At 42.9% G+C, this 26,528-nt stretch overlaps 1 protein-coding gene across 1 annotated transcript in view; it reads right to left on the reverse strand.

Annotated features, from left to right (window-relative positions):
- The window catches only part of LOC123726683 (paralemmin-2-like), a 56,094-nt gene that overhangs the window by 27,733 nt on the left and 1,833 nt on the right, over positions 1-26,528 (reverse strand). Inside the window, exons 2-3 of the mRNA XM_045694206.1 lie at positions 9,193-9,273; positions 3,938-4,068 (exon numbers count right to left, since the gene is read on the reverse strand). Of these exons, the coding sequence (XP_045550162.1) occupies positions 3,938-4,068; positions 9,193-9,273 (212 nt within the window). The remainder of the gene's footprint in view (positions 1-3,937; positions 4,069-9,192; positions 9,274-26,528) is intronic.

Raw genomic sequence — 26,528 nt, forward strand, 5'->3', positions numbered from 1 at the left:
TGCCTAAGGCACGTTCACACAGATGAGCAGGGACCCTGGGAATCTTTCAATTTGAGTCAGAGTCAGTAGAAAGGCCTCTTTAGTGTCCTAAGCTTTCATAACTGTGACCTTAATTGCCTACCGTCTGTAAGCTGTTAGTGTCTTAACGACCGTTCCACAGTGTTTAAACTCTTTACAATGAAGATCTGTGAAATTATTTGGATTTTTTACAAATTATATTTGAAAGACAGGGTCCTGAAAATGGGACGTTTCATTTTTTGCTGAGTTGACTATTTTTTATTTCTGAACTGGTAGTTGATGCACGCTTCCCTTCACTGTTCAAGGCAACCGGATATCAGCGCATCACCCACCACTTTACAATGTGATCCGGAGGCATTCTGAAAACGTTCTTAATTGTTTGAAACCTGAATGTTTTATTTCACATTATGAGGTATGTCTTACCTTGCTTCAAAGTAGCTTATAGGCAAAATCCGACCATGGAAACATGGAGACAATTGTTTGATAAAGACTTCATAGGCAGCACGTGATTTTCAAGTTTGAGGAAGTTAACAATTTATCCTACCATTTCTACTGTTCTGCGTGCCAGTTATGATTTTCATATGCACATTTTGATGGAACAGTTTCACTTCAATAATAACGTTTTTTCATTTCTTAAAATCATTGTCACGTGGTTAATCATAAAAATCTGAATTAAAAAATGATACAAATCTAAAAGTTAAAAGTCAACTAATGCGAGATCAGAAAGAAATGAGCTCATGGAACTCATAGCCTATAGGCCAATGCAGCAGTAGGCATAAATCTTCCATTGCTCTTTCACACCGAGGAAGGTGATTATCGAGGGGGAGATTGTTTGAAAGATTTTTCAAATAGACTACTATGAGGAACTATAGTTTTAATGTATTCTCATTCACAATGGATGTTAATTTAAAAAAAGCATTCCTTAATTTCTGTGCAGCAGGCCAGGTAGGCTACTTCTACGGTTGCTCAGGCACACACTCTCCCTCAACGTTATCAGGACAGAGAAACCAGGCCCATGCTCCCCCAACGGTATCAGGACAGAGAAACCAGGCCCATGCTCCCCCAACGGTATCAGGACAGAGAAACCAGGCCCATGCTCCCCCAACGGTATCAGGACAGAGAAACCAGGCCCATGCTCCCTCAACATTATCAGGACAGAGAAACCAGGCCCATGCTCCCTCAACATTATCAGGACAGAGAAACCAGACCCATGCTCCCTCAACGGTATCAGGACAGAGAAACCAGGCCCATGCTCCCTCAACGTTATCAGGACAGAGAAACCAGACCCATGCTCCCTCAACGGTATCAGGACAGAGAAACCAGGCCCATGCTCCCTCAACGGTATCAGGATAGAGAAACCAGACCCATGCTCCCTCAACATTATCAGGACAGAGAAACCAGGCCCATGCTCCCTCAACATTATCAGGACAGAGAAACCAGACCCCTGCTCCCTCAACGGTATCAGGACAGAGAAACCAGGCCCATGCTCCCTCAACATTATCAGGGCAGAGAAACCAGGCCCATGCTCCCTCAACGGTATCAGGACAGAGAAACCAGGCCCATGCTCCCTCAACGTTATCAGGACAGAGAAACCAGGCCCATGCTCCCTCAACGTTATCAGGACAGAGAAACCAGACCCATGCTCCCTCAACGTTATCAGGACAGAGAAACCAGACCCATGCTCATTCCTCACATGGAGCACTCCAAACAAAAAACAATAAAAAAAAATGACAAAACTTGTAAATGATGGTTATGAAATAAACCCAAACTTATTTCTCACAAGTGTAGCAGGTTGTGAACTCTGCGAACAACGTTTCCACTCAGCGAATGAAAAAGTTAAATAGCTAAAGGCCTAATTAGTAATACCTGCATTAAGATAAATTAATGTAACCAAATGACAGGGATTAACAGTACATTTACTACTGGTGACATATGTAATGGGGAACTGGTCAAAATAAAAGGCAAACAAATTCACACAATGAAACAATGAATGTGCATGAAATGGCGGGAGACAGCTGAGCCATTCTGGAGACAACAGATCCTGTTTTCCCATTGTCTTGGTCCTAAATCTGTCTTCCCATTGTCCTGGTCCTAAATCTGTCTTCCCATTGTCCTGGTCCTAAATCTGTCTTCCCATTGTCCTGGTCCCAGATCCTTCTTCCCATTGTCCCAGTCCTAAATCTGTCTTCCCATTGTCCCAGTCCTAAATCTGTCTTCCCATTGTCCTGGTCCCAGATCCTTCTTCCCATTGTCCTGGTCCTAAATCTGTCTTCCCATTGTCCTGGTCCTAAATCTGTCTTCCCATTGTCCTGGTCCTAAATCTGTCTTCCCATTGTCCTGGTCCTAAATCTGTCTTCCCATTGTCCCGGTCCTAAATCTGTCTTCCCATTGTCCCAGTCCTAAATCTGTCTTCCCATTGTCCCAGTCCTAAATCTGTCTTCCCATTGTCCTGGTCCCAGATCCTTCTTCCCATTGTCCTGGTCCTAAATCTGTCTTCCCATTGTCCTGGTCCTAAATCTGTCTTCCCATTGTCCTGGTCCTAAATCTGTCTTCCCATTGTCCTGGTCCTAAATCTGTCTTCCCATTGTCCTGGTCCTAAATCTGTCTTCCCATTGTCCCGGTCCTAAATCTGTCTTCCCATTGTCCTGGTCCTAAATCTGTCTTCCCATTGTCCTGGTCCTAAATCTGTCTTCCCATTGTCCCGGTCCTAAATCTGTCTTCCCATTGTCCTGGTCCTAAATCTGTCTTCCCATTGTCCTGGTCCTAAATCTGTCTTCCCATTGTCCTGGTCCTAAATCTGTCTTCCCATTGTCCTGGTCCTAAATCTGTCTTCCCATTGTCCTGGTCCTAAATCTGTCTTCCCATTGTCCGTATGGCTAGAGGCCATCTCCTCTCATACTGCTGGATCATAGTAGGAAATATGCAATGGAAAGAAAACAAGCTAGTTTGCTTCCGTTTCATTCCTAGTGAACACGACCCTGATGTAGGCTTATGAAATGGCTCTGATCGCTGGTAAGGAAAAAAACTGACCTCAGATATCCAGGTGTTTTGAAGTTGGAGGAAGAAACTGACTGTGATGAGCTGAACAGACCAACGGAGACAACACACACACACACACACACACACACAGACAACGAGAGAGCACGAGAGAGTGCGCAAGAGCAAGAGAAAACACGAGAGAGGAAGAGAGAGAGAGAGAGGGAGACCAACAGGTCCTTGAAGATGTGTTAATTAGAAGCTAAACGAATCAGGACTCTCAGGATCAGAAATGATGTTTCTGTGTTCAGATCCATCTACATGACAGCTATGATAGAGGCCTACAGGATATTACATTTGATCTATACTGAACGAAATCAACACTGCATGTATGAGTGCAACCGTCAATGGTGTTCAGCAACAGTAATTTCCATGTGTTATCAGTTACTTCCTATGTATGTGTGTACCTGTGAATAGTGTCCCCCAGTCAGTTCCTGTGTATGTGTGTACCTGTGAATAGTGTCCCCCAGTCAGTTCCTGTGTATGTGTGTACCTGTGAATAGTGTCCCCCAGTCAGTTTCCTTCCTATGTGTGTACCTGTGAATAGTGTCCCCCAGTCAGTTCCTGTGTATGTGTGTACCTGTGAATAGTGTCCCCCAGTCAGTTCCTTCCTATGTGTGTACCTGTGAATAGTGTCCCCCAGTCAGTTTCCTTCCTATGTGTGTACCTGTGAATAGTGTCCCCCAGTCAGTTCCTTCCTATGTGTGTACCTGTGAATAGTGTCCCCCAGTCAGTTTCCTTCCTATGTGTGTACCTGTGAATAGTGTCCCCCTGTCAGTTCCTGTGTATGTGTGTACCTGTGAATAGTGTCCCCCTGTCAGTTCCTGTGTATGTGTGTACCTGTGAATAGTGTCCCCCTGTCAGTTCCTGTGTATGTGTGTACCTGTGAATAGTGTCCCCCAGTCTCTTCCCCTGCTCTTCGTCCTTCTCCAGCTGTCGTCTTCGTCCATCGTCTTCATCGTTAGTTCCAGGGGGCGTGCCTTGTAGGAGCCAGCGCTCTCTCATGGCTTTAGACTGAAGGTGAGAGACAAGAGGGAGAATATATTAAAGGCCCTATAACATAACAATCATAATATTAATACCGTAAAGGCTAACATTAACATTTATCATGGTTTAAGACTGGACACAAGAGACAGTGTGAGGAGAATCATTCAGAAGATCCACATTATGAGCCCAGATTGACAAGCCTGTTTCCCCCCCCGTCGCATATTAGCTTGTTGACTGTTTGGCATCAACCTGATTCCTGGTCTACGGACGGAGACAAATGGATCAAATTCAACATTCACTCCAACCTCAATCAGAATGGTGAATATCCTATAATCTCACTCACTCACTCACTCACTCACTCACTCACTCACTCACTCACTCACTCACTCACTCACTCACTCTTCTCGGTTGATTTAGTTCATTACGTAAACTCACTGAAGAGAGAGGCTGAGAGGAGCTAAGCAGGCTGGTTTATCTCCGGAGAAACTCTTCTTTGTGTAAATCTCTCTCTCTCTCTCTCTGTGTTTATTCTGTCTCGCCCACAGAGCTGATGTTGTAATAGTCGAGGGTTTATCACACTGACTAAATCTCAGAGGGTTTGTTGACAGACTCTCTTCAAGTGCAGCTGAATTTGATTATTTGAGAAGTAATTTCCATTAAATGTTGGGCTCTTTTGCAACAGGGTAATATACGATCTCCTGCACGGTAACCAAGCGCTGGGCATCTGATAAGACAAGCTCAGTCCCGAATGGCAAACGTATTCGCTATAGTGCACTAGTGTTGACCAGGGCCCCCAGGGCTCTGGCTGAAAGTAATGCACTATAGACACTAGTAAATAGGGAACCATTTGGGATTTATCCACAGTCAGCTCTGAGTGTGAAGTGTTAACAGGACTGGAATGAGAGAAACTCCTCTGTGTTCTGACTGCCTCTCTATCTGTGGGAAATATGGGTTCTGACTGCCTCTCTATCTCTGGGAAATCTGGCTTCTGACTGCCTCTATCTCTGGGAAATATGGGTTCTGACTGCCTCTATCTATGGGAAATCTGTGTTCTGACTGCCTCTCTATCTGTGGGAAATCTGGGTTCTGACTGCCTCTATCTATGGGAAATATGGGTTCTGACTGCCTCTCCAACTGTGGGAAATCTAGGTTCTTACTGCCTCTCTATCTATGGGAAATATGGGTTCTTACTGCCTCTCTATCTCTGGGAAATCTGTGTTCTGACTGCCTCTCTATCTCTGGGAAATCTGTGTTCTGACTGCCTCTCTATCTGTGGGAAATCTGGGTTCTAACTGCCTCTCTATCTGTGGGAAATCTGGGTTCTAACTGCCTCTCTATCTGTGGGAAATCTGGGTTCTAACTGCCTCTCTATCTGTGGGAAATCTGGGTTCTAACTGCCTCTCTATCTGTGGGAAATCTGGGTTCTAACTGCCTCTCTATCTGTGGGAAATCTGGGTTCTAACTGCCTCTCTATCTATGGGAAATCTGGGTTCTGATCAAATGCCATACAGTGTCTTCAGAACCTATTCACACCCCTTGCCTTTTTCCACATTTTGTTGTCTTACAGAATAAATTGAGATGTTTTGTCACTGGCCTACATACAATACCCCATAATGGGGGAAGGTAGCCTAGTGGGGCAGCAGGTAGCCTAGTGGTTAGAGCGTTGGACTAGTAACCGAAAGGTTGCAAGATCAAATCTCTGAGCTGATAAGGTGAAAAACTTTTGTTCTGCCCCTGAACAAGGCAGTTAACCCACTGTTCCTAGGCCGTCATTGAAAATAAGAATTTGTTCTTAACTGACTTGCCTAGTTAAATAAATAATGTCAAAGTAAAAATGTCTGGAGTCAAGTATTCAACCCCTTTGTTATGGCAAGCCTAAATGTGCTTAACAAGTCACATAATAAGTTGCATGGACTCACTGTGTGAAATAATAGTGTTTAACTATATGTTTTAATGACTACCTCATCTCTGTACCACACACATACAATTATCTGTAAGGTCCCTTAGTCAATCAGTGAATTTCAATCAGAGATTCAACCACAAAGACTAGGGAGGTTTCAATGCCTCATTAAGAAGGGCACGATGGGTAAAAAAAAAAAGAATGACATTGAATATCTCTTTAAGCATGGTGAAGTTATTAATTACCCTTTGGATGGTGTATCAATACAGCCGGTCACTACAAAGATAGAGGCGTCCTTCCTTACTCAGTTGCCGGAGAGGAAGGAAACTGCTCAATTGTCATTTTAAAACAGTTACAGAGTTGAATGGCTGGGATAGGAGAATACTGACAGAATGAAAGAAGGAACAGAATAAATATTTTCCAAAACATGCATCCTGTTTGCAACAAGGCATGAAATTAAATCTGCAAAAAACTGCAGCAAAGAAATGAACTTTCTGTCCTGAATACAAAGCGTTATGTTTGGGGCAAATCCAACACAACACATCACACATCTCTTCATATTTTCAAGCATAGTGGTGGCTGCATCATGTTATGGGTATGCTTGTCATCGGCATGGACTTGGGAGTTTCTTAGGATAAAATAAACAAAATTTCCAACAGACACTGGGAGACAAATTCACTTTACAGCAGGAAAATATTCTTAAACACTGGAGTTGCTTACAATGAATGCTCTTGATTGGTCTAGTTAGAGTTTTTGCTCAAAAATCAAAATGGCAAGAATTGAAAACGGATGTCTAGCACTGATCAACAACCAACTTTACGGAGCTTGAAGCATTTAAAAATAAATATTTTACAATCCAGGTGTGGAAAGCTCTTAGAGATTTACCCAGAAAGACTCACAGCTGTAATCACTGCCAAAGGTGAATCTAACATGTATTCACTAAGGGGTGTGAATAATTATGTAAATTTGATGTTTATGTATTTCATTTTCAATAAATTTGCAAATATTTCTAAAAACATGTTCTCACTTTATCATTATGGGGTATAGTTTGTAGATGGGTGAGAAAAAACATCTATTAAATTAATTTTGAATTCAGGTTGTAACACAACAGAATGTGAAATAAGTCAAGAGGTAAGAATACTTTCAGAAAGCACTATAAAAATCAGCATGTTTGAAGTCCGGCCTGGTTGTAGTTTAGTTGTCACGTCCTGACCAGTAAAATGGGTTATTCGTCATTGTAGTTTGGTCAGGGCAGGGAGTGTTTTTGGTTTAGGTTCTATGTTTTCTATTTCTATGTTTAAACCTAGTTTTCTATTTCTATGTTGGGTTTTTGGTAGGACCTCCAATTAGAGGCAGCTGGTTGTCGTTGTCTCTAATTGGAGGCCATATTTAGTTGGGGTTTGTTTCCCTTGTGTTTTGTGGTTATTTTCTGTATAGCCTGGGAGCCTTATGGAACTGTTATAGTCGTATGTTTATTTTTGTTGAAGTGTTTTCTTTAAATAAATTAAGAAGATGAGCACTTTACCCGCTGCGGCTTGGTCCAATCCTTTCGACAACTATGACATTACTGAACAAGCAGTACAGTTCTATCAGCTAATCCTGGTCCTTTGTTAGCTTTCTCTCATAATAGCAGAACATACAGTAGGTGACATATATGTTTCGCACGCGCACACACACACACGCACACACACACATCTACACACACGCACACATCTACAGTGAGCTCCAAAAGCATTGGGACAGAGACATTTTGTTTGTTTGTTTTGTCTCTGTACTCCAGCACATTGGATATGTAATGATACAATGGCCATGAGGACTGTCCGATGTAATGTGAAGGTATTGTCCTTCATATCGGGTGAACCGGTTAGAAATTTCAGCACCTTTTGACTACTTTAATACACATAAGTGAATTTGTCCTTATACTTTTGGTCCCCTAAAATGGGGCGGGGAGACTATGTCCAAAAAGTGCTGTGAATTCCAAGCGGTTCAGGATGAAAATACCCTCAAATTAAATCGGACAGTCTGCACTTTAACCTCATAGTCATTGTATCATTTCAAATCCAAAGTGCTGGAGTACCGAGTGAAAACAACAAAAACGTAGTCACTGTCCCAATACTGTTGGAGCTCAGTGTATATATGTTTACCTTGAGATGTTGGAGCTGTTGGAGCTCAGTGTATATATGTTTACCTTGAGGTGTTGGAGCTGTTGGAACTCAGTGTATATATGTTTACCTTGAGCTGTTGGAGCTGTTGGAGCTCAGTGTATATGTGTTTACCTTGAGGTGTTGGAGCTCAGTGTATATATGTTTACCTTGAGGTGTTGGAGCTGTTGGAGCTCAGTGTATATGTGTTTACCTTGAGGTGTTGGAGCTCAGTGTATATATGTTTACCTTGAGGTGTTGGAGCTCAGTGTATACGTGTTTACCTTGAGGTGTTGGAGCTGTTGGAGCTCAGTGTATACGTGTTTACCTTGAGGTGTTGGAGCTGTTGGAGCTCAGTGTATATATGTTTACCTTGAGGTGTTGGAGCTGTTGGAGCTCAGTGTATATGTGTTTACCTTGAGGTGTTGGAGCTCAGTGTATACGTGTTTACCTTGAGGTGTTGGAGCTGTTGGAGCTCAGTGTATATATGTTTACCTTGAGGTGTTGGAGCTGTTGGAGCTCTGTGTATACGTGTTTACCTTGAGGTGTTGGAGCTCAGTGTATATATGTTTACCTTGAGCTGTTGGAGCTGTTGGAGCTCAGTGTATATGTGTTTACCTTGAGGTGTTGGAGCTCAGTGTATATGTGTTTACCTTGAGGTGTTGGAGCTGTTGGAGCTCAGTGTATACGTGTTTACCTTGAGGTGTTGGAGCTCAGTGTATATATGTTTACCTTGAGCTGTTGGAGCTGTTGGAGCTCAGTGTATATGTGTTTACCTTGAGGTGTTGGAGCTGTTGGAGCTCAGTGTATACGTGTTTACCTTGAGCTGTTGGAGCTCAGTGTATACGTGTTTACCTTGAGGTGTTGGAGCTGTTGGAGCTCAGTGTATACGTGTTTACCTTGAGGTGTTGGAGCTGTTGGAGCTCAGTGTATACGTGTTTACCTTGAGGTGTTGGAGCTGTTGGAGCTCAGTGTATACGTGTTTACCTTGAGGTGTTGGAACTCAGTGTATACGTGTTTACCTTGAGGTGTTGGAGCTGTTCGAGCTCAGTGTATACGTGTTTACCTTGAGGTGTTGGAGCTGTTGGAGCTCAGTGTATACGTGTTTACCTTGAGGTGTTGGAGCTGCAGCACCAGATCGTCCAGCTGTCTCCTCTTGTCTTCAATCTCTGACTGTCTTTTCCTTTTCTCCTGCAGAACAACACAACACTTGATGACCAAAGGATCATGGTTAAATCCCTTTTACTAGTCGTATGTACAGGATGCACATGGTATACAGCGTTCAACAAAGTGTGTGTGTGTGTGTGTGTGTGGTGTGTGTTATAGAGGGTGGTCGTGGAGTGTGTGTGTTATAGAGGGTGGACGTGGAGTGTGTGTGTGTGTGTGTGTGTGTTGTAGAGGGTGTGTGTGTGTGTGTGTGTGTGTGTGTGTGTGTGTGTTGTAGAAGGTGGTCGTGGAGAGAGAATTAAGCATCAGATTAAGGATAATTGTAACCTCAATCAGAACAGAAACAAGATGGAGGACAGCGTTGTAATGCGTGACTTCACTAGAGTGATTCTCTGACTAATGGCTCGTTCTGGTCCAGAAATACACAGCAGACAGGACACCCGGTTCCCTATGAGCACAGACTAAGAGGTTAAAGTGAACGCTGTCCTCCATCTATCAGGGTCTGTGACTGTGCATTTCTCAGCATTAGAGGATCCCATGTGGTCGTCCCGTGTGGCTCAGTTGGTAGAGCACAGTGTTTGCAACGCCAGGGTTGTGGGTTCGATTCCCATGGGGGACCAGTACGGGAAGAAAAAAAAAATGTATGAAATGTATGCATTCACCACTGTAAATTGCTCTGGATAAGAGCGTCTGCTAAATGACTAAAATGTAAATGTGATTTCAGTTTTCAGAACTAAATGTCTGTTTAGCTGATGTGTTTTTGTGAATGGACATGTGTTCAGCCCACGGCCGTCAGATGTTCCTTATAGTGTTGGGTATGGAGAGATAGTGGCTGTCTGCCTTATATGGTATTAACCACATGGTATTAACCACATGGTATTAACCACACTGTATTAACCGCTGTATTAACCACACTGTATTAACCACATGGTATTAACCACATGGTATTAACCGCTGTATTAACCACACTGTATTAACTGCTGTATTAACCACACTGTATTAACCACACTGTATTAACCACATGGTATTAACCACACTGTATTAACCACATGGTATTAACCACATGGTATTAACCACGCTGTATTAACCGCTGTATTGACCACACGGTATTAACACACGGTATTAACCACACGGTATTAACCACACGGTATTAACCACACGGTATTAACCACATGGTATTAACCACACGGTATTAACCGCGGTATTAACCACACGGTATTAACCACACGGTATTAACCACACGGTATTAACCACACGGTATTAACCACGCTGTATTAACCACACTGTATTAACCACATGGTATTAACCACATGGTATTAACCACACTGTATTAACCGCTGTATTAACCACACGGTATTAACCACACGGTATTAACCACACGGTATTAACCACACGGTATTAACCACATGGTATTAACTACATGGTATTAACCACATGGTATTAACCACACGATATTAACCACACGGTATTAACCACATGGTATTAACCACATGGTATTAACCGCTGTATTAACCACACTGTATTAACCGCTGTATTAACCACACATTGTATTAAACACATGGTATTAACCACACTGTATTAACCACATGGTATTAACCACATGGTATTAACCACTGTATTAACCGCTGTATTGACCACACGGTATTAACCACTGTATTAACCGCTGTATTAACCACACTGTATTAACCACATGGTATTAACCACATGGTATTAACCACATGGTATTAACCGCTGTATTAACCACACTGTATTAACCACATGGTATTAACCACACGGTATTAACCACACGGTATTAACCGCTGTATTAACCACACTGTATTAACCACATGGTATTAACCACATGGTATTAACCACACTGTATTAACCGCTGTATTAACCACACGGTATTAACCACACGGTATTAACCACACGGTATTAACCACACGTAATTAACCACACGGTATTAACCACACGGTATTAACCACACGGTATTAACCACACGGTATTAACCACACGGTATTAACCACACGGTATTAACCACACTGTATTAACCACACGGTATTAACCACACGGTATTAACCACACGGTATTAACCACACTGTATTAACCACATGGTATTAACCACACTGTATTAACCACATGGTATTAACCACACGGTATTAACCACACGGTATTAACCACACTGTATTAACCACACGGTATTAACCACACTGTATTAACCACACGGTATTAACCACACGGTATTAACCACACTGTATTAACCACACTGTATTAACCACCTTTCATTTTCCATCGGTTCGTCTTTGTCTTCTACACATCTGGTTTTCATTCCCCAATTATATGTTCATGTATTTAACCCTCTGTTTCCCCCATGTTTATTGTGCGTGATTGTTTTATTGTTCATGTCGGTTCATGATGGCTGGTTTTTTGACGGGTGCTGTTTTCACCCGTGCGTAATATTTATAGTTTCTATTAAGTGTATTTGTTACCTTGTGCCTTGATTTATGAGTAAAGTATGTTGCTCACTCATTTTGCTCTCCTGCGCCTGACTTCATGCACCAGCTACACTCACCTTCTGACAGAGAGAGGGGAGAAAGAAAGGAAGAAAGAAAGAAAGAGAGAGAGAAAGAAGAGACAGCAGGACAAGGAAAGGGAGAGGGGGATTCCCACTGAGAGGAGAAACAGTTTAAAACAGGACCTCTTTACAACAGACCTCTTTACAACAGACCTCTTTACAACAGACCTCTTTTACAACAGACCTCTTTACAACAGACCTCTTTTACAACAGACCTCTTTACAACAGACCTCTTTACAACAGACCTCTTTTACAACAGACCTCTTTACAACAGACCTCTTTTACAACAGACCTCTTTACAACAGACCTCTTTTACAACAGACCTCTTTACAACAGACCTCTTTTACAACAGACCTCTTTACAACAGACCTCTTTTACAACAGACCTCTTTACAACAGACCTCTTTACAACAGACCTCTTTACAACAGACCTCTTTTACAACAGACCTCTTTACAACAGACCTCTTTACAACAGACCTCTTTTACAACAGACCACTTTACAACAGACCTCTATACAACAGACCTCTTTTACAACAGACCTCTTTTACAACAGACCTCTTTACAACAGACCTCTTTTACAACAGACCTCTTTACAACAGACCTCTTTACAACAGACCTCTTTTACAACAGACCTCTTTACAACAGACCTCTTTTACAACAGACCTCTTTACAACAGACCTCTTTTACAACAGACCTCTTTTACAACAGACCTCTATACAACAGACCTCTTTTACAACAGACCTCTTTTACAACAGACCTCTTTTACAACAGACCTCTTTACAACAGACCTCTTTTACAACAGACCTCTTAACAACAGACCTCTTAACAACAGACCTCTTTACAGCAGGACCTCTTTACAACAGACCTCTTTACAACAGACCTCTTTACAACAGACCTCTTTACAGCAGACCTCTATACAACAGGGCTTCTTTGTTTGGATCTCTGTTTCTGGGCCTCAACACAGATCACAGCCCTGATCTCTCACTCTAATTAACTCAGTGCATTTAGCTGCTGCCCCAGTGGGTCCACTACACCACTTCTCATCAATGTCTGCTAACCACACTACTCTGCCCTGCTGCCCTGGGACACATGATCACATGATCTAGCCCAGGGAGGGCCACTCTGATGCACTAGCGGTTCTGGGGGGTGGGGCCAGGGAGGGCCACTCTGATGCACTAGCGGTTCTGGGGGGTGGGGCCAGGGAGGGCCACTCTGATGCACTAGCGGTTCTGGGGGGTGGGGCCAGAGAAGGCCACTCTGATGGAGGTGGGGGCTACAAAATATCTGAACTCATGAGGGGCTTGCGGGTCTGCGTGCCCACATCCATACCCACACATGTAGTCGGGGTGTGGGGGGCCCGTGGGGTGTGGGGGGTCCGTGGGGTGTGGGGGGTCAGTGGGGTGTGGGGGGTGTGGGGGTCCGTGGGGTGTGGGGGGTCCGTGGGGTGTGGGGGGGTCCGTGGGGTGTGGGGGGTCCATGGGGTGTGGGGGGTCCGTGGGGTGTGGGGGGGTCTGTGGGGGGGTCCGTGGGGTGTGGGGGGTCCGTGGGGGTGGGGGGTCCGTGGGGTGTGGGGGTCCGTGGGGTGTGGGGGGTCCGTGGGGGGCCGTGGGGTGTGGGGGGTCTGTGGGGTGTGGGGGTCCGTGGGGGTCCGTGGGGGGTCCGTGGGGTGTGGGGGGTCCGTGGGGGTGGGGGGGTCCGTGGGGGGTGGGGGGGGGCCGTGGGGTGCGGGGGGTCTGTGGGGTGTGGGGGGTCCGTGGGTGGCTGTTGACCATTTCTCTGGATTCCTTCCTGTATAACTCATCGTTTGAGAACATTTTGTCCAAATCGGATGCTAGGAACTATAGTTATTGAATAAAGAAAACACAGTACTATAAATATAGTAATACCACAGTATTTACACCATTATAAACTATAGTATTTATTTCATATTGGCCAGTCACTAATTGATTGCATTAGTTAACCATGTAAAAGTCCACCATGTAATTACCATATAATCCCAGGGGCTCTGCAGAGAGAGAGAGGCTTCCTGGATGACTGTTCTGCTGCTATCTGGGTCATGAGAAGGAGCAGTTATTACCCTACAGTCATTATTACCTTGGTTTGGGTTAAGTTGGTTGGAGCTTGGCGCTTCGGTACCCTGTGTTTTAGTGCTTAGCCCTAAACCTCAGTCAGAAGCAAACCTGGGTTCAAATAGTATTTCAAATATTTCAAATAGTTTCAGCATGTTCTTTAGCATGCCTGAAGTTCCAGGTGGGCGGGGCTCACACGTTTGGAAGTTTCCTATTGGTTCCATTGCAACAGACAACCCATAATGAAGCTACTATAAAGTACTAACAATGATTTCAAATAGTATGTGAACCCAAGTTTGCATTGCGGTGATGTGGGAAGTCTCTAGAGCTCTGATATTGTCACAGGCTGGCTGATCGGCCAACTGCACTCTACCGGCTTTTTCACATGGTCCAATCAGCAGAGAGTTCCTTTCCCTCTATACCTCTAATTAACTGGCCTGTGGGGGAGGAGGGTGGTTGTGTGTGTGTGTGTGTGTGTGTGTGTGTTGAGACCAGGGGAGCCATGCAGTCCGGGCCTCGCTCCTCTCAAAACAAATCAAATCTTATTGGTCACATACACGTGTTTAGCAGATGTTATTGCTGGTGTAAAGAAATGCTTGTGTTTCTAGCTCCAACAGTGCAGTAATATCTAACAAATAATATCTAACAATTTCACAACAAACACAATACCCAAAAAATCTAAAGAAAAGGAATGAAATTAAGAATATATAAATACAGGCCTCCCAAGTGGTGCAGTGGTCTAAGGTACTGCATCGCGGTGCTAGCTGTGCCACTAGAGAACCTGGTTCAAGTCCAGGCTCTGTCGCAGCTGGCCGCGACCGGGGAGACCCTTGGGGCGGTGCCCAGTGTCGTCTGGCTTAGGGGAGGGTTGTTCTTGTCCTATCGCGCTCTAGCGACTCCTGCGGCAGGCCTCGAGCTTAATGATGAGCTCTACTCCACTCCTCTCCTAGGTGTTTGCAGAGCGAGAGCCCTCTGACATGCCCTTCCCTCTTCAGAACCCCCTCCTACCCCCCCTAAAGAACACCCTCATACCCCCTCTTTTGACCCCTCCTACCCCCTCTTCACCCCTCCTACCCCATCTGTCAGACCGTCTCCTACCCCCTCCGTCCCCATTCCTTCTTCAGCAGGAGCCCCTGTTAGTGTTGTGGACTGGGGTAGGAGCTACACGCGGAGTGGCTACGGGACAAGCGTTACCGGATAGGGGATAATTATAGCAGCAGCTGCCACTCTTGGCCTTCTCTACCATCACATAGTTTAGTTTGAGGGGTGTGGCCGTAGAGCACGTCGGAACTCTGGTCAAGTGGTCAGGTGGGCTCTACCCTCCTGTAACTTTCTAACTTGTGCCTGTGAAAACTTTTGCATTTTCACTACCTCAAAGATCTTAGAGCAAAGATGGGAAATATATACTGCTCAAAAAAATAAAGGGAACACTTAAACAACACAATGTAACTCCAAGTCAATCACACTTCTGTGAAATCAAACTGTCCACTTAGGAAGCAACACTGATTGACAATAAATTTCACATGCTGTTGTGTAAATGGAATAGACAACAGGTGGAAATTATAGGCAATTAGCAAGACACCCCCAATAAAGGAGTGGTTCTGCAGGTGGGGACCACAGACCACTTCTCAGTTCCTATGCTTCCTGGCTGATGTTTTGGTCACTTTTGAATGCTGGCAGTGCTTTCACTCTAGTGGTAGCATGAGATGGAGTCTACAACCCACACAAGTGGCTCAGGTAGTGCAGCTCATCCAGGATGGCACATCAATGCGAGCTGTGGCAAGAAGGTTTGCTGTGTCTGTCAGCGTAGTGTCCAGAGCATGGAGGCGCTACCAGGAGACAGGCCAGTAAATCAGGAGACGTGGAGGAGGCCGTAGGAGGGCAACAACCCAGCAGCAGGACCGCTACCTCCGCCTTTGTGCAAGGAGGAGCAGGAGAAGCACTGCCAGAGCCCTGCAAAATGACCTCCAGCAGGCCACAAATGTGCATGTGTTTGCTCAAACGGTCAGAAACAGACTCCATGAGGGTGGTATGAGGGCCCGACGTCCACAGGTGGGGGTTGTGCTTACAACCCAACACCGTGCAGGACGTTTGGCATTTGCCAGAGAACACCAAGATTGGCAAATTCGCCACTGGCGCCCTGTGCTCTTCACAGATGAAAGCAGGTTCACACTGAGCACATGTGACAGAGGTGACAGAGTCTGGATACGCCGTGGAGAACGTTCTGCTGCCTGCAACATCCTCCAGCATGACCGGTTTGGTGGTGGGTCAGTCATGGTGTGGGGTGGCATTTCTTTGGGGGGCCGCACAGCCCTCCATGTGCTCGCCAGAGGTAGCCTGACTGCCATTAGGTACCAAGATGAGATCCTCAGACCCCTTGTGAGACCATATGCTGGTGCGGTTGGCCCTGGGTTCCTCCTAATGCAAGACAATGCTAGACCTCATGTGGCTGGAGTGTGTCAGCAGTTCCTGCAAGAGGAAGGCATTGATGCTATGGACTGGCCCGCCCGTTCCCCAGACCTGAATCCAATTGAGCACATCTAGGACATCATGTCTCGCGCCATCCACCAACGCCACGTTGCACCACAGACTGTCCAGGAGTTGGCGGATGCTTTAGTCCAGGTCTGGGAGGAGATCCCTCAGAAGACCATCCGCCACCTCATCAGGAGCATGCCCAGGCGTTGTAGGGAGGTCATACAGGCACGTGGAGGCCACACACACTACTGAGCCTTATTTTGACTTGTTTTAAGGAGATTACATCAAAGTTGGATCAGCCTGTAGTGTGGTTTTCCACTTTAATTTTGAGTGTGACTCCAAATCCAGACCTCCATGGGTTGATAAATTGGATTTCCATTGATTATTTTTGTGTGATTTTGTTGTCAGCACATTCAACTATGTAAAGAAAAAAGTATTTAATAAGATTATTTCTTTCATTCACATCTAGGATGTGTTGTTTAAGTGTTCCCTTAATTTTTTGGAGCAGTATATAATGTCACAACAAGGAAAGCTTGTTGGTAGATGTATGTTTTTGAAACAACCTCATCTGTATACTTGATGTACTAGCTAGGAGTTTCTTCTGATGATATGACCCAGAAACACTCCTGGCCCTACTCAATTCTCAAGGCATTACAGACTGACTGCTTCTCCAGTAGTCAAATCTACTCCAACTTTATTTATACAGCACATTTCAGACATGGAATGCAACACAATGTGCTTCACAGGAAAAAAAACAAAGGAAAACAATCAAAATTAAATCTTAAAGATTTACTACACGTTAAACATAAGAGTATAAAAAAACTAAAGAATAACAATAAAAACTGAACAACTAAAATTCCCCCTGAGGAAAAGCAAAGCTCAAAAGGTGTGTTTTAAATCTTCTTCAGGACAGGGTCTATCTTTCTCCATTTCCGTATGACTGATGTGCCCAAAGTAAACTGCTTGTTGCTCAGGCCCTGAAAAACCAACAATGAAATAAATATTTTTTTGAAAGCCCATGCTCTTACAATGGAAAGTATAGGGGCATTCTGAAATCTAACTCTCAGGATGCATTTCCTATGGCTTCCACTGGGTGTCAGCACTCAATGTTCAAGGTTTCAGGGTTGTTTCTTCCAAAACGAGGAAGAATAATACATTTTACCACAGGGACACAGACTTGGAAATTTGTTTATGTGCGCAAGGAAGAGGACACAAAACTGATAATATAATTTTCCTATTGAACATACTTCTTTCCGTATGAAATATTATAGTTTAAGACATTTTAGGGTATCTGAGGATTAAATGGAAATGTATTTTGAATGTTGAAACAAAGTTTAGGGGAAGATTTTTGGATTCCTATCTTGGCATGTTGAACGAGTGGATTACTCAAATCGATGGCGCCAACTAAACTGACTTTTTGGGATATAAAGAAGGATTTTATCTAACAAAACAACACTTCATGTTATAGCTGGGACCCTTTGGATGACAAATCAGAGGAAGATTTTCAAAAAGTAAGTGAATATTTAATCACTATTTGTGAATTTGTGAAACCTGTGCCAGTGGAAAAATATTTTGATGTGGGGCGCAATCCTCAAACAATCACATGGAATGCTTTCGCTGTAATAGCCACTGTAAGTCAGACAGTGCAGTTAGATTAACAAGAATTTAAGCTTTTAACCAAAATAAGACACTTGTATGTTCCTAAATGTTTAATATCCATAATTGTTTTGATTATTTATTTGAATTGCGCGCTCTCCAGTTTCACCGGAAGTTGTCCCGCTAGCCTTAAGAAGTTTTTAAGATCTCTTTTAAATATGTCCACAGTTTTGGCCTTCCTGAGGATCTCTGGCAGATAGTTAAAAGGCTGTCTCTCCATGCCTCTTGGTCCTGGGCTTTGGGATAGTTAAAAGGCTGCTCTCTCCATGCCTCTTGGTCCTGGGCTTTGGGATAGTTAAAAGGCTGTCTCTCCATGCCTCTTGGTCCTGGGCTTTGGGATAGTTAAAAGGCTGCTCTCTCCATGCCTCTTGGTCCTGGGCTTTGGGATAGTTAAAAGTCTGCCTCTCCATGCCTCTTGGTCCTGGGCTTTGGGATAGTTAAAAGGCTGTCTCTCCATGCCTCTTGGTCCTGGGCTTTGGGATAGTTAAAAGGCTGTCTCTCCATGCCTCTTGGTCCTAGGCTTTGGGATAGTTAAAAGTCCAGTGCCAGAGGACCTGAGGGACCTAATGGGTACATTAGATTACATTTTTTAACTGGTGTGTTGTCTTTATTGGATGTGATTCAAAATGTGCGGCTAGATTCTTTCTCTGTGCTTTGGCTCAAACAATAATTACCTTGGCCTTGTCTTGATTTAGCTGGAGGAAGTTGAGCCATCCCAGAGTATCTAGTAACATACAGTAATGGACTAGGACTAGTAGTAACTAGTATCACTCAGTAATAGACTAGGTGTGTGTGCGTGTGTGTGTGTGTGTGTGTGTGTGTGTGTGTGTGTGTGTGTGTGTGTGTGTGTGTGTGTGTGTGTGTGTGTGTGTGTGTGTGTGTGTGTGTGTGTGTGTGTGTGTGTGTGTGTGTGTGTGTGTGTGTGTGTGTGTGTGTGTGTGTGTGTGTGTGTGTGTGTGTGTGTGTGTGTGTGTGCGTGTGTGTGTGTGTGTGTGTGTGTGTGTGTGTGTGTGTGTGTGTGTGTGTGTGTGTGTGTGTGTGTGTGTGAAGGGGGATAAGCGGGAAACTCCATTCCTCTCACTGTGTGGTCTGTCACACATTAACACGTTTCACACCAGTTTAATCCTGATAAAGCTCGAGTAACCTTCCAGACTCACCACCCAGGGACTTGCAACATATAGTTAAATCACTAAAGAGGAACAATGGGTTCATTTTGAAGATGCACATTCCCAGAATATTTTGTCTATTTTCAAAGGACATGAACAACTTCATAGTTAACTACGATTTGGAAGAAAATGAAACCAATATCACTCCCTACAAACACAACCCTATGGAACGATCCTTGGATAGATTTTCACAATTCACTGATACATTGACCCACATGAAATACTTAAGGCATAGAAACCGTAAATTACTTGTTAACAGGAAATACACATTTTTTTTTGGGGGGGGGGGGGGATTGACCAATGTAGATATTTTCAAATACATATAACTTCAAAGTTTCATATCACAACATTTTGATTTTAAATATTTGGGATATCAGGACAATCTTGACGGGAATTCTATGAGTCAGAACATTATATTTGGTAACTTTTTACAGTAAGGTTTCATAGCTAGGAAACGTTAGCCAGCTAGCTAGTCAAACATATGGTTTCTATATGTTTGATACCATTGATTCCATCCATTACAATGAACCTGTCCTATTATACCTCCTTCCACCAGCCTCCTCTGACTTACATAGAACAAAAAAATATAAACTCAACAAGCAACAATTTCAAAGATTTTTCTTAGTTACAGTTCACATGTAAAAATCTGAAAATGTAAATAAATTCATTAGGCCCTAATCTATGGATTTCACATGACTTGGAATACAGATATGCAACTGTTGGTCAGAGATATCTTAAAAAAAAGGTAGGGGTGTGGATTAGAAAACCAGTCAGTATCTGGTGTGACCACCATTTACCTCATGCAGCGTGATACATCTCATTTGCATGATCAGGCTGTTGATTGTGGCCTGTGTAATGTTGTTCTACTCCTCTTCAATTGCTGTGCGAAATTTCTGGATATTGGCGGGAACTGGAACTTTTTAGTACATGTCGATCCAGAGCATCCCAAAAAACAGAAGGTAAGATCTCTGATATATCAAGAACCTTAAAGAAAACAACAAACCAAGGGTGCATTCGTAAATTCACTCTGGAGTGCCAGTTTGTAAATTCACTCTGGAGTGCCAGTTCGTAAATTCACTCTGGAGTGCCAGAGAGTGCTCTGGGCGTTCGGAAATTCAGAGAGTTTTGCTTTCGGAGCATTTAGAGTGCACACTGGATGCTCTGGCTGAGGAGTATGGTTGATCCAAGCATTCTGACCTCTCATCGGCAGTCAAGCACCCAAGCTATCTGGCTAAAGTTAGCTTGCTAGCTACTTCTAGACATAAATGAGAGAACACCCCACTCTGACCCTTTTACTTGCCCTAGCAGTGCTGGTTAGGCTGTTTTCATGTTATCCAGAGCGTTGGTGACTGCAACTGTGCTGCTGGCAACAATTTAATTAAGCTTTTTTTTGCCAATGTTTACTGACACCGGCCATATTCAACGGGTGTTGAGTGTTCGTAAATTCATCATTTATTCAATTCATCAGTTATCCTCCGAAATCGGAGTAGATAGCCAGAGTGAATTTATGAACACGCCCAAAGCCATAGACCCAGTCGGAATTAGAACGTCTCCACCTGTGGGGAAAACAACCTGTGGTTACCTAGGTTACCCCATTGGCTCACACAAAAAACCCTGACTTTTTTCATACGCAATGTTGTCTGCTTGTTTTCTTTAGTCAACTACAAAAACTAAATTTAAGGAAAGTACAACGTCTAAATATTAATTTGAAACATTGCCTGCTCCCTAGTGTTCTCACCAGAAAAACGTAATATCCCTCATGCCCCTTTTCAAGACGATGCTAGCAGCCACTTGAGTGAGCGAGAGCTAGTTATTGTAGTTACAAATGTTTTCCACACACATAGCTAAGTGTAGCCTACTGGGACACCTCCTCCCCACATTTCATCTCACAACGAATAACCTGAAGCCACGGGGCTCTTCTCACAGGCGCCCTACTATTGAACGTTTACTTTTGCAGTGAGGTGAGCAAAACATTCCAGAAATTTAGCTATAAACAACTTTGAGATGGTGGATCCATCACATGACAGGGATCTGGAATCTTCTATTGACCAACACTACTATTCCAACAGCAACATGGATTGCAGGGATGCCTTAACTCAGGCTGGCCATAAAAACCCCGGCAATACACTTGTCTCTGCCAAACAGCCTGCCAAAAGATGTAGGAACTCATCCAGCGACATTGATTTAAATAAACTCCACCGGCAATGACCTCAACAATGCTTCTAAAGTAAGTGATCTGATCTCCATAAATCAAAAGCTGGTTATTTTAGATGAAATGAGAAACAACCAAGATGATCTGAATATCACCCTCGCACTTCAATAACAATCAACTTGAGGATATGCGCAAAGAGAAATAAAACGCTAGAGGGCACTGTTGGCAAACAGAGAAAACAAAGTAAACTATGTATCCGTGACAACAGAGCCCTTAAAGAGAGTGCTGGATAAACAGACACGCAGTATGCGGGATAACTTAATATTATCTGGCATAGAAGAGGTCGAATCTAGAATGAGGGAAAGGGGAAAGGGGGATACAAAGTCAGTTGTAGAACTGAATGCTTTCAACTGAAATGTGTCTTCTGCATTTAAATCAACCCCTCTGAATCAGAGAGGTGTGGCGGGACTGCCTTAATCAATATCCACGTCGTTGGTGCCCAGGGGACAGTGGGTTAACTGCCTTGCTCAAGGGGCAGAACGACAGATTTTTAGCTTGTCAGCTCTGGGATTTGATCCAGCAACCTTTTGGCCTGAGGCATCTGTGCACGAGTTCATGCACTACATGATCAAAAGTATGTGGACATCTGCTCGTCAAACATCTCATTCTAAAATCATGGGCATTGATCTCGAGTTGGTCCCCCCTTTGCTGCAATAACAGCCTACATTCCTCTGTGAAGACTTTCCACTAGATGTTGGAACATTGCTGCTGGGATTTGCTTCCATTCAGCCCCAAGAGCATTAGTGAGGTCGGCCACTGATGTTGGGCGATTAGGCCTGACTCACAGTCGGTGTTCCAATTCATCCCAATGGTGTTCGATAGAGTTGAAGTCAGGGCTCTGTGAAGGCCATTTCTGTATGGATAAACCATTTCTGTATGGACCTCACTTTGTGCAGGGGGGCATTGTCATGCTGAAACAGGGAAGAGCCAAACTGTAAGCAGGTCTATTCTGGGCTCCATTTTTAACAGTGAAACCCTGAGGTCATGCTCAGCATGGAGTCTGTTTCTGTACTTGTTTTTTAAGTATGCCAGAGTTGAGAACCCTGACTCACATAGGTTATGTGATGCCAAACTGGACCAGAACATCTACTGCTTTCTCAGTCAGGCAGGAGACCGCTTCCTGCTGTAGATGAACAACCCAGAACTGAGTGTTTGTCTCAAAAAGCATCTTGCTTCAATCAGTTTATTCCAGTTCCGAATAAAAAGGATTCGTATTTTAACAGCAACCGTTCAATCCTAGACTAGTTTTCAACAATAATTTCTACATTAAGATGTACAGTAGGCCTGATCATTTTTCATCTGTGCTGTTACTTGGCGGATGCACTATTAGTAGCTCGCTAGCTTGCTTTGGCTAACATTAACGTTAGCTAGACAGATAGCTTGCTTTTGCTGTGTACAAGGGGATTGTTTGGAAGAGAAACTCACATCGACTACTACCAGAGATGGTGCTCTCTTATTTCTGCTTATCGTCACCTGTTATAAAATGACAATAATGCCTTGCTAGCTGACTTACTCTTCCGCTATTCGAAGCACTGTTTCCTGAGGCATTCTGCCCTGTTCTCAAATAACTCCCTGGGTTTACTCAGAGGAGCGCGTTATTAGCACGTTTCAACCACTCCTACAAAAATGGTAGACTATCAGATAATCAGCAAGAAGGTCTGATTTCACGGAAACAAGACCAAGGTGGTAAGTTTAAAGATCCAATCTATCTAAATACTGAATAACACTTCAGTGTTGATGCAGAAATCCTGGCAAAATGCATAGAATTCAAAATGTATTGTCGGATATTATTCAATCTAATCGGACAGGTTTCTTACATGGACGATACATCAGAGATAATATAAGACGAGTACTGTAAACAATAGAAACACTATGAAAAATCTGGCGAACCAGGTCTGGTATTCATAGCTGATTTTGAAAAGGCTTTTAATAAAGTACAACTGGAATTTATATATATAATTTATATATAATTTATATATATATATATATATATATATATATATATATATATATATATATATATATATATATATATATAAGCCTGGAGTATTTCAACTTTGGAGAATCTCTTATGCAATGGGTTAAAGCTATGTAGAGTAACCCTAGGTATAAAATAATAAATAATGTCTACATCTCAAAAAGTATTAAACTGTCAAGAGGAATAGAACAAGGTTGTCCGCTATCGGCGTATCTATTTATTGTGGCCATCGAAATGATAGCTATTACAATCGGATCCAACAGTAATATCAAGGGGTTAGAAATTCAGGGTTTAAAAACAAAGGTGTCATTGTATGCTGCTGATTGTATGCTGACGATTCATGTTTTCTTTTAAATCCACAATTTGGAGCGAGATCCTTTTTATATTCATGGCTGTTAGCGTAAAGGGTCAATATCAGGGGATATCTTTATCTACAGTACCAGTCAAAAGTTTGGACACATCTACTTATTCCAGGGTATTTCTTTATTTTTTTTAAATGTTCTACATTGTCAACACATTGAAATAACACATATGGAATTATGTAGTAACCAAAAAACAATGTGTTATATCAAAAAATATATTTTATAGTTGAGATTCTTCAAAGTAGCCACCCTTTGCCTTGATGACAACTTTGCACACTCTTGGCAAACTCTCAAATCAGCTTCATGAGGTAGGAATGCATTTCAATTAACAGGTGTGCCTTGTTAAAAGTTAATTTGTGGAATTTCTTTTCTGATTAATGCGTTTGAACCAATCAATTGCGTTGTGACAAGGTACAGTAGGGGTACAGAATATGGCAGTGGTTAGAGCGTTGGACTAGTAACCTGAAGGTTGCAAGATTGAATCCCTGAGCTGACAAGTTCAAAATCTGTTGTTCTGCCCCTGAACAAGGCAGTTAACCCACTGTTCCTAGGCCGTCATTGAAAATAAGAATTTGTTCTTAACTAACTTGCCTATTTAAATAAAGGTAAAATAAATATAGCCCTATTTGGTAAAGTCCATTGTATGGCAAGAACAGCTCAAATAAGCAAAGAGAAATGACAGTCCATCGTTACTTTAAAACATGAAGGTCAGTCAATATGGAACATTTCAAGAACTTTCTTTCTTCAAAAGAAAGTTGAAAAGTTTGAAAGTTTCTTCAAGTGCAGTCGCAAAAACCATCAAGCGCTATGATGAAACTGGCTCTCATGAGGACCATCATAGGAAAGGAAGACCCAGAGTTACCTCTGCTGCTGAGGACGAGTTCATTAGAGTTAACTGCCCAAATAAATGCTTCACAGTAACAGACACATCTCAACATCAACTGTTCAGAGGAGACTGCTTTAATCAGGCCTTCATGGTCGAATTGCTGCAAAGAAACTACTACTAAAGGACACCAATATGAAGCAGAGACTTGTTTGGGCCAACAAACATGCGCAATGGACATTAGACCGGTGGCAATCTGTCATTTGGTCTGATGAGTTCAAATGTGACATTTTTGGTTCCAACCGCTGTGTTTGTGTGAGATGTATGGATGATCTCCGCATGTGTGGTTCCCACAGTTCCCACGGTGAAGCATGGAGGAGGAGGTGTGCGGTCAAAAGTAGTGCACTATATAGGGAATAGGGTGCCATTTGGCACACATACTCTCTCTCTCTATGCCAGGGGAGCTAACCCTTAGCTAACCCTTAGAGCCAGGGCAGATGAGAAACATCTTGACTATCTATCTATCTATCTATCTATCTATCTATCTATCTATCTATCTATCTATCTATCTATCTATCTATCTATCTATCTATCTATCTATCTATCTATCTATCTATCTATCTATCTATCTATCTATCTATCTATCTATCTATCTATCTATCTATCTATCTATCTATCTATCTATCTATCTATCTATCTATCTATCTATCTATCTATCTATCTATCTATCTATCTATCTATCTATCTATCTATCTATCTATCTATCTATCTATCTATCTATCTATCTATCTATCTATCTCAGGGGAGCTAACCCTTAGAGCCAGATGAGAAACGGCTTGATTCTGGTCAAAAGTAGTGCACTTTATAGGTAATAGTGTTTCATTTGTGACACTCCCTGTAGCATGATTACCATTACAGACTCTATACTTATCCTTTACAGAAACCCTCCTCTCCTCAGTCATTTCACATTCACTTCAAACCTGGGTTCAAATAGGATTTAAAATACATTAAAATATTGTATCTCTACTTGATTGAGATGTGTAGTGCACTTTATAGGTAATTATTAACTATTGTACTTGATTGAGATGTGCTAGCAGACGTTTAGTGGAAAATGTTGAATGGGATTTACTTCATAATAAACAACCCTCTTAGCACTGCGCTCCATGTACAGTGTTGGAGTAAATATACCTTGGGCAGTGTTGGAGTATATATACCTTGGGCAGTGTTGGAGTATATATACCTTGGGCAGTGTTGGAGTATATATACCTTGGGCTGTACAGTGTTGGAGTATATATACCTTGGGCTGTACAGTGTTGAAGTATATATACCTTGGGCTGTACAGTGTTGAAGTATATATACCTTGGGCTGTACAGTGTTGGAGTATATATACCTTGGGCTGTACAGTGTTTGTTGGAGTATATATACCTTGGGCTGTACAGTGTTTGTTGGAGTATATATACCTTGGGCTGTACAGTGTTGGAGTATATATATCTTGGGCTGTACAGTGTTTGTTGGAGTACATATACCTTGGGCTGTACAGTGTTGGAGTATATATACCTTGGGCTGTACAGTGTTGGAGTATATATACCTTGGGCTGTACAGTGTTGGAGTATATATACCTTGGGCTGTACAGTGTTGGAGTATATATACCTTGGGCAGTGTTGGAGTATATATACCTTGGGCTGTACAGTGTTGGAGTATATATACCTTGGGCTGTACAGTGTTGGAGTATATATACCTTGGGCTGTACAGTGTTGGAGTATATATACCTTGGGCTGTACAGTGTTGGAGTATATATACCTTGGGCTGTACAGTGTTGGAGTATATATACCTTGGGCAGTGTTGGAGTATATATACCTTGGGCTGTACAGTGTTGGAGTATATATACCTTGGGAAGTGTTTGTTGGAGTATATATACCTTGGGAAGTGTTTGTTGGAGTATATATACCTTGGGCTGTACAGTGTTTGTTGGAGTATATATACCT

This window comes from Salmo salar, chromosome ssa01, assembly GCF_905237065.1.
Source record: "Salmo salar chromosome ssa01, Ssal_v3.1, whole genome shotgun sequence".
Classification (NCBI taxonomy): Eukaryota; Metazoa; Chordata; class Actinopteri; order Salmoniformes; family Salmonidae; genus Salmo; species Salmo salar.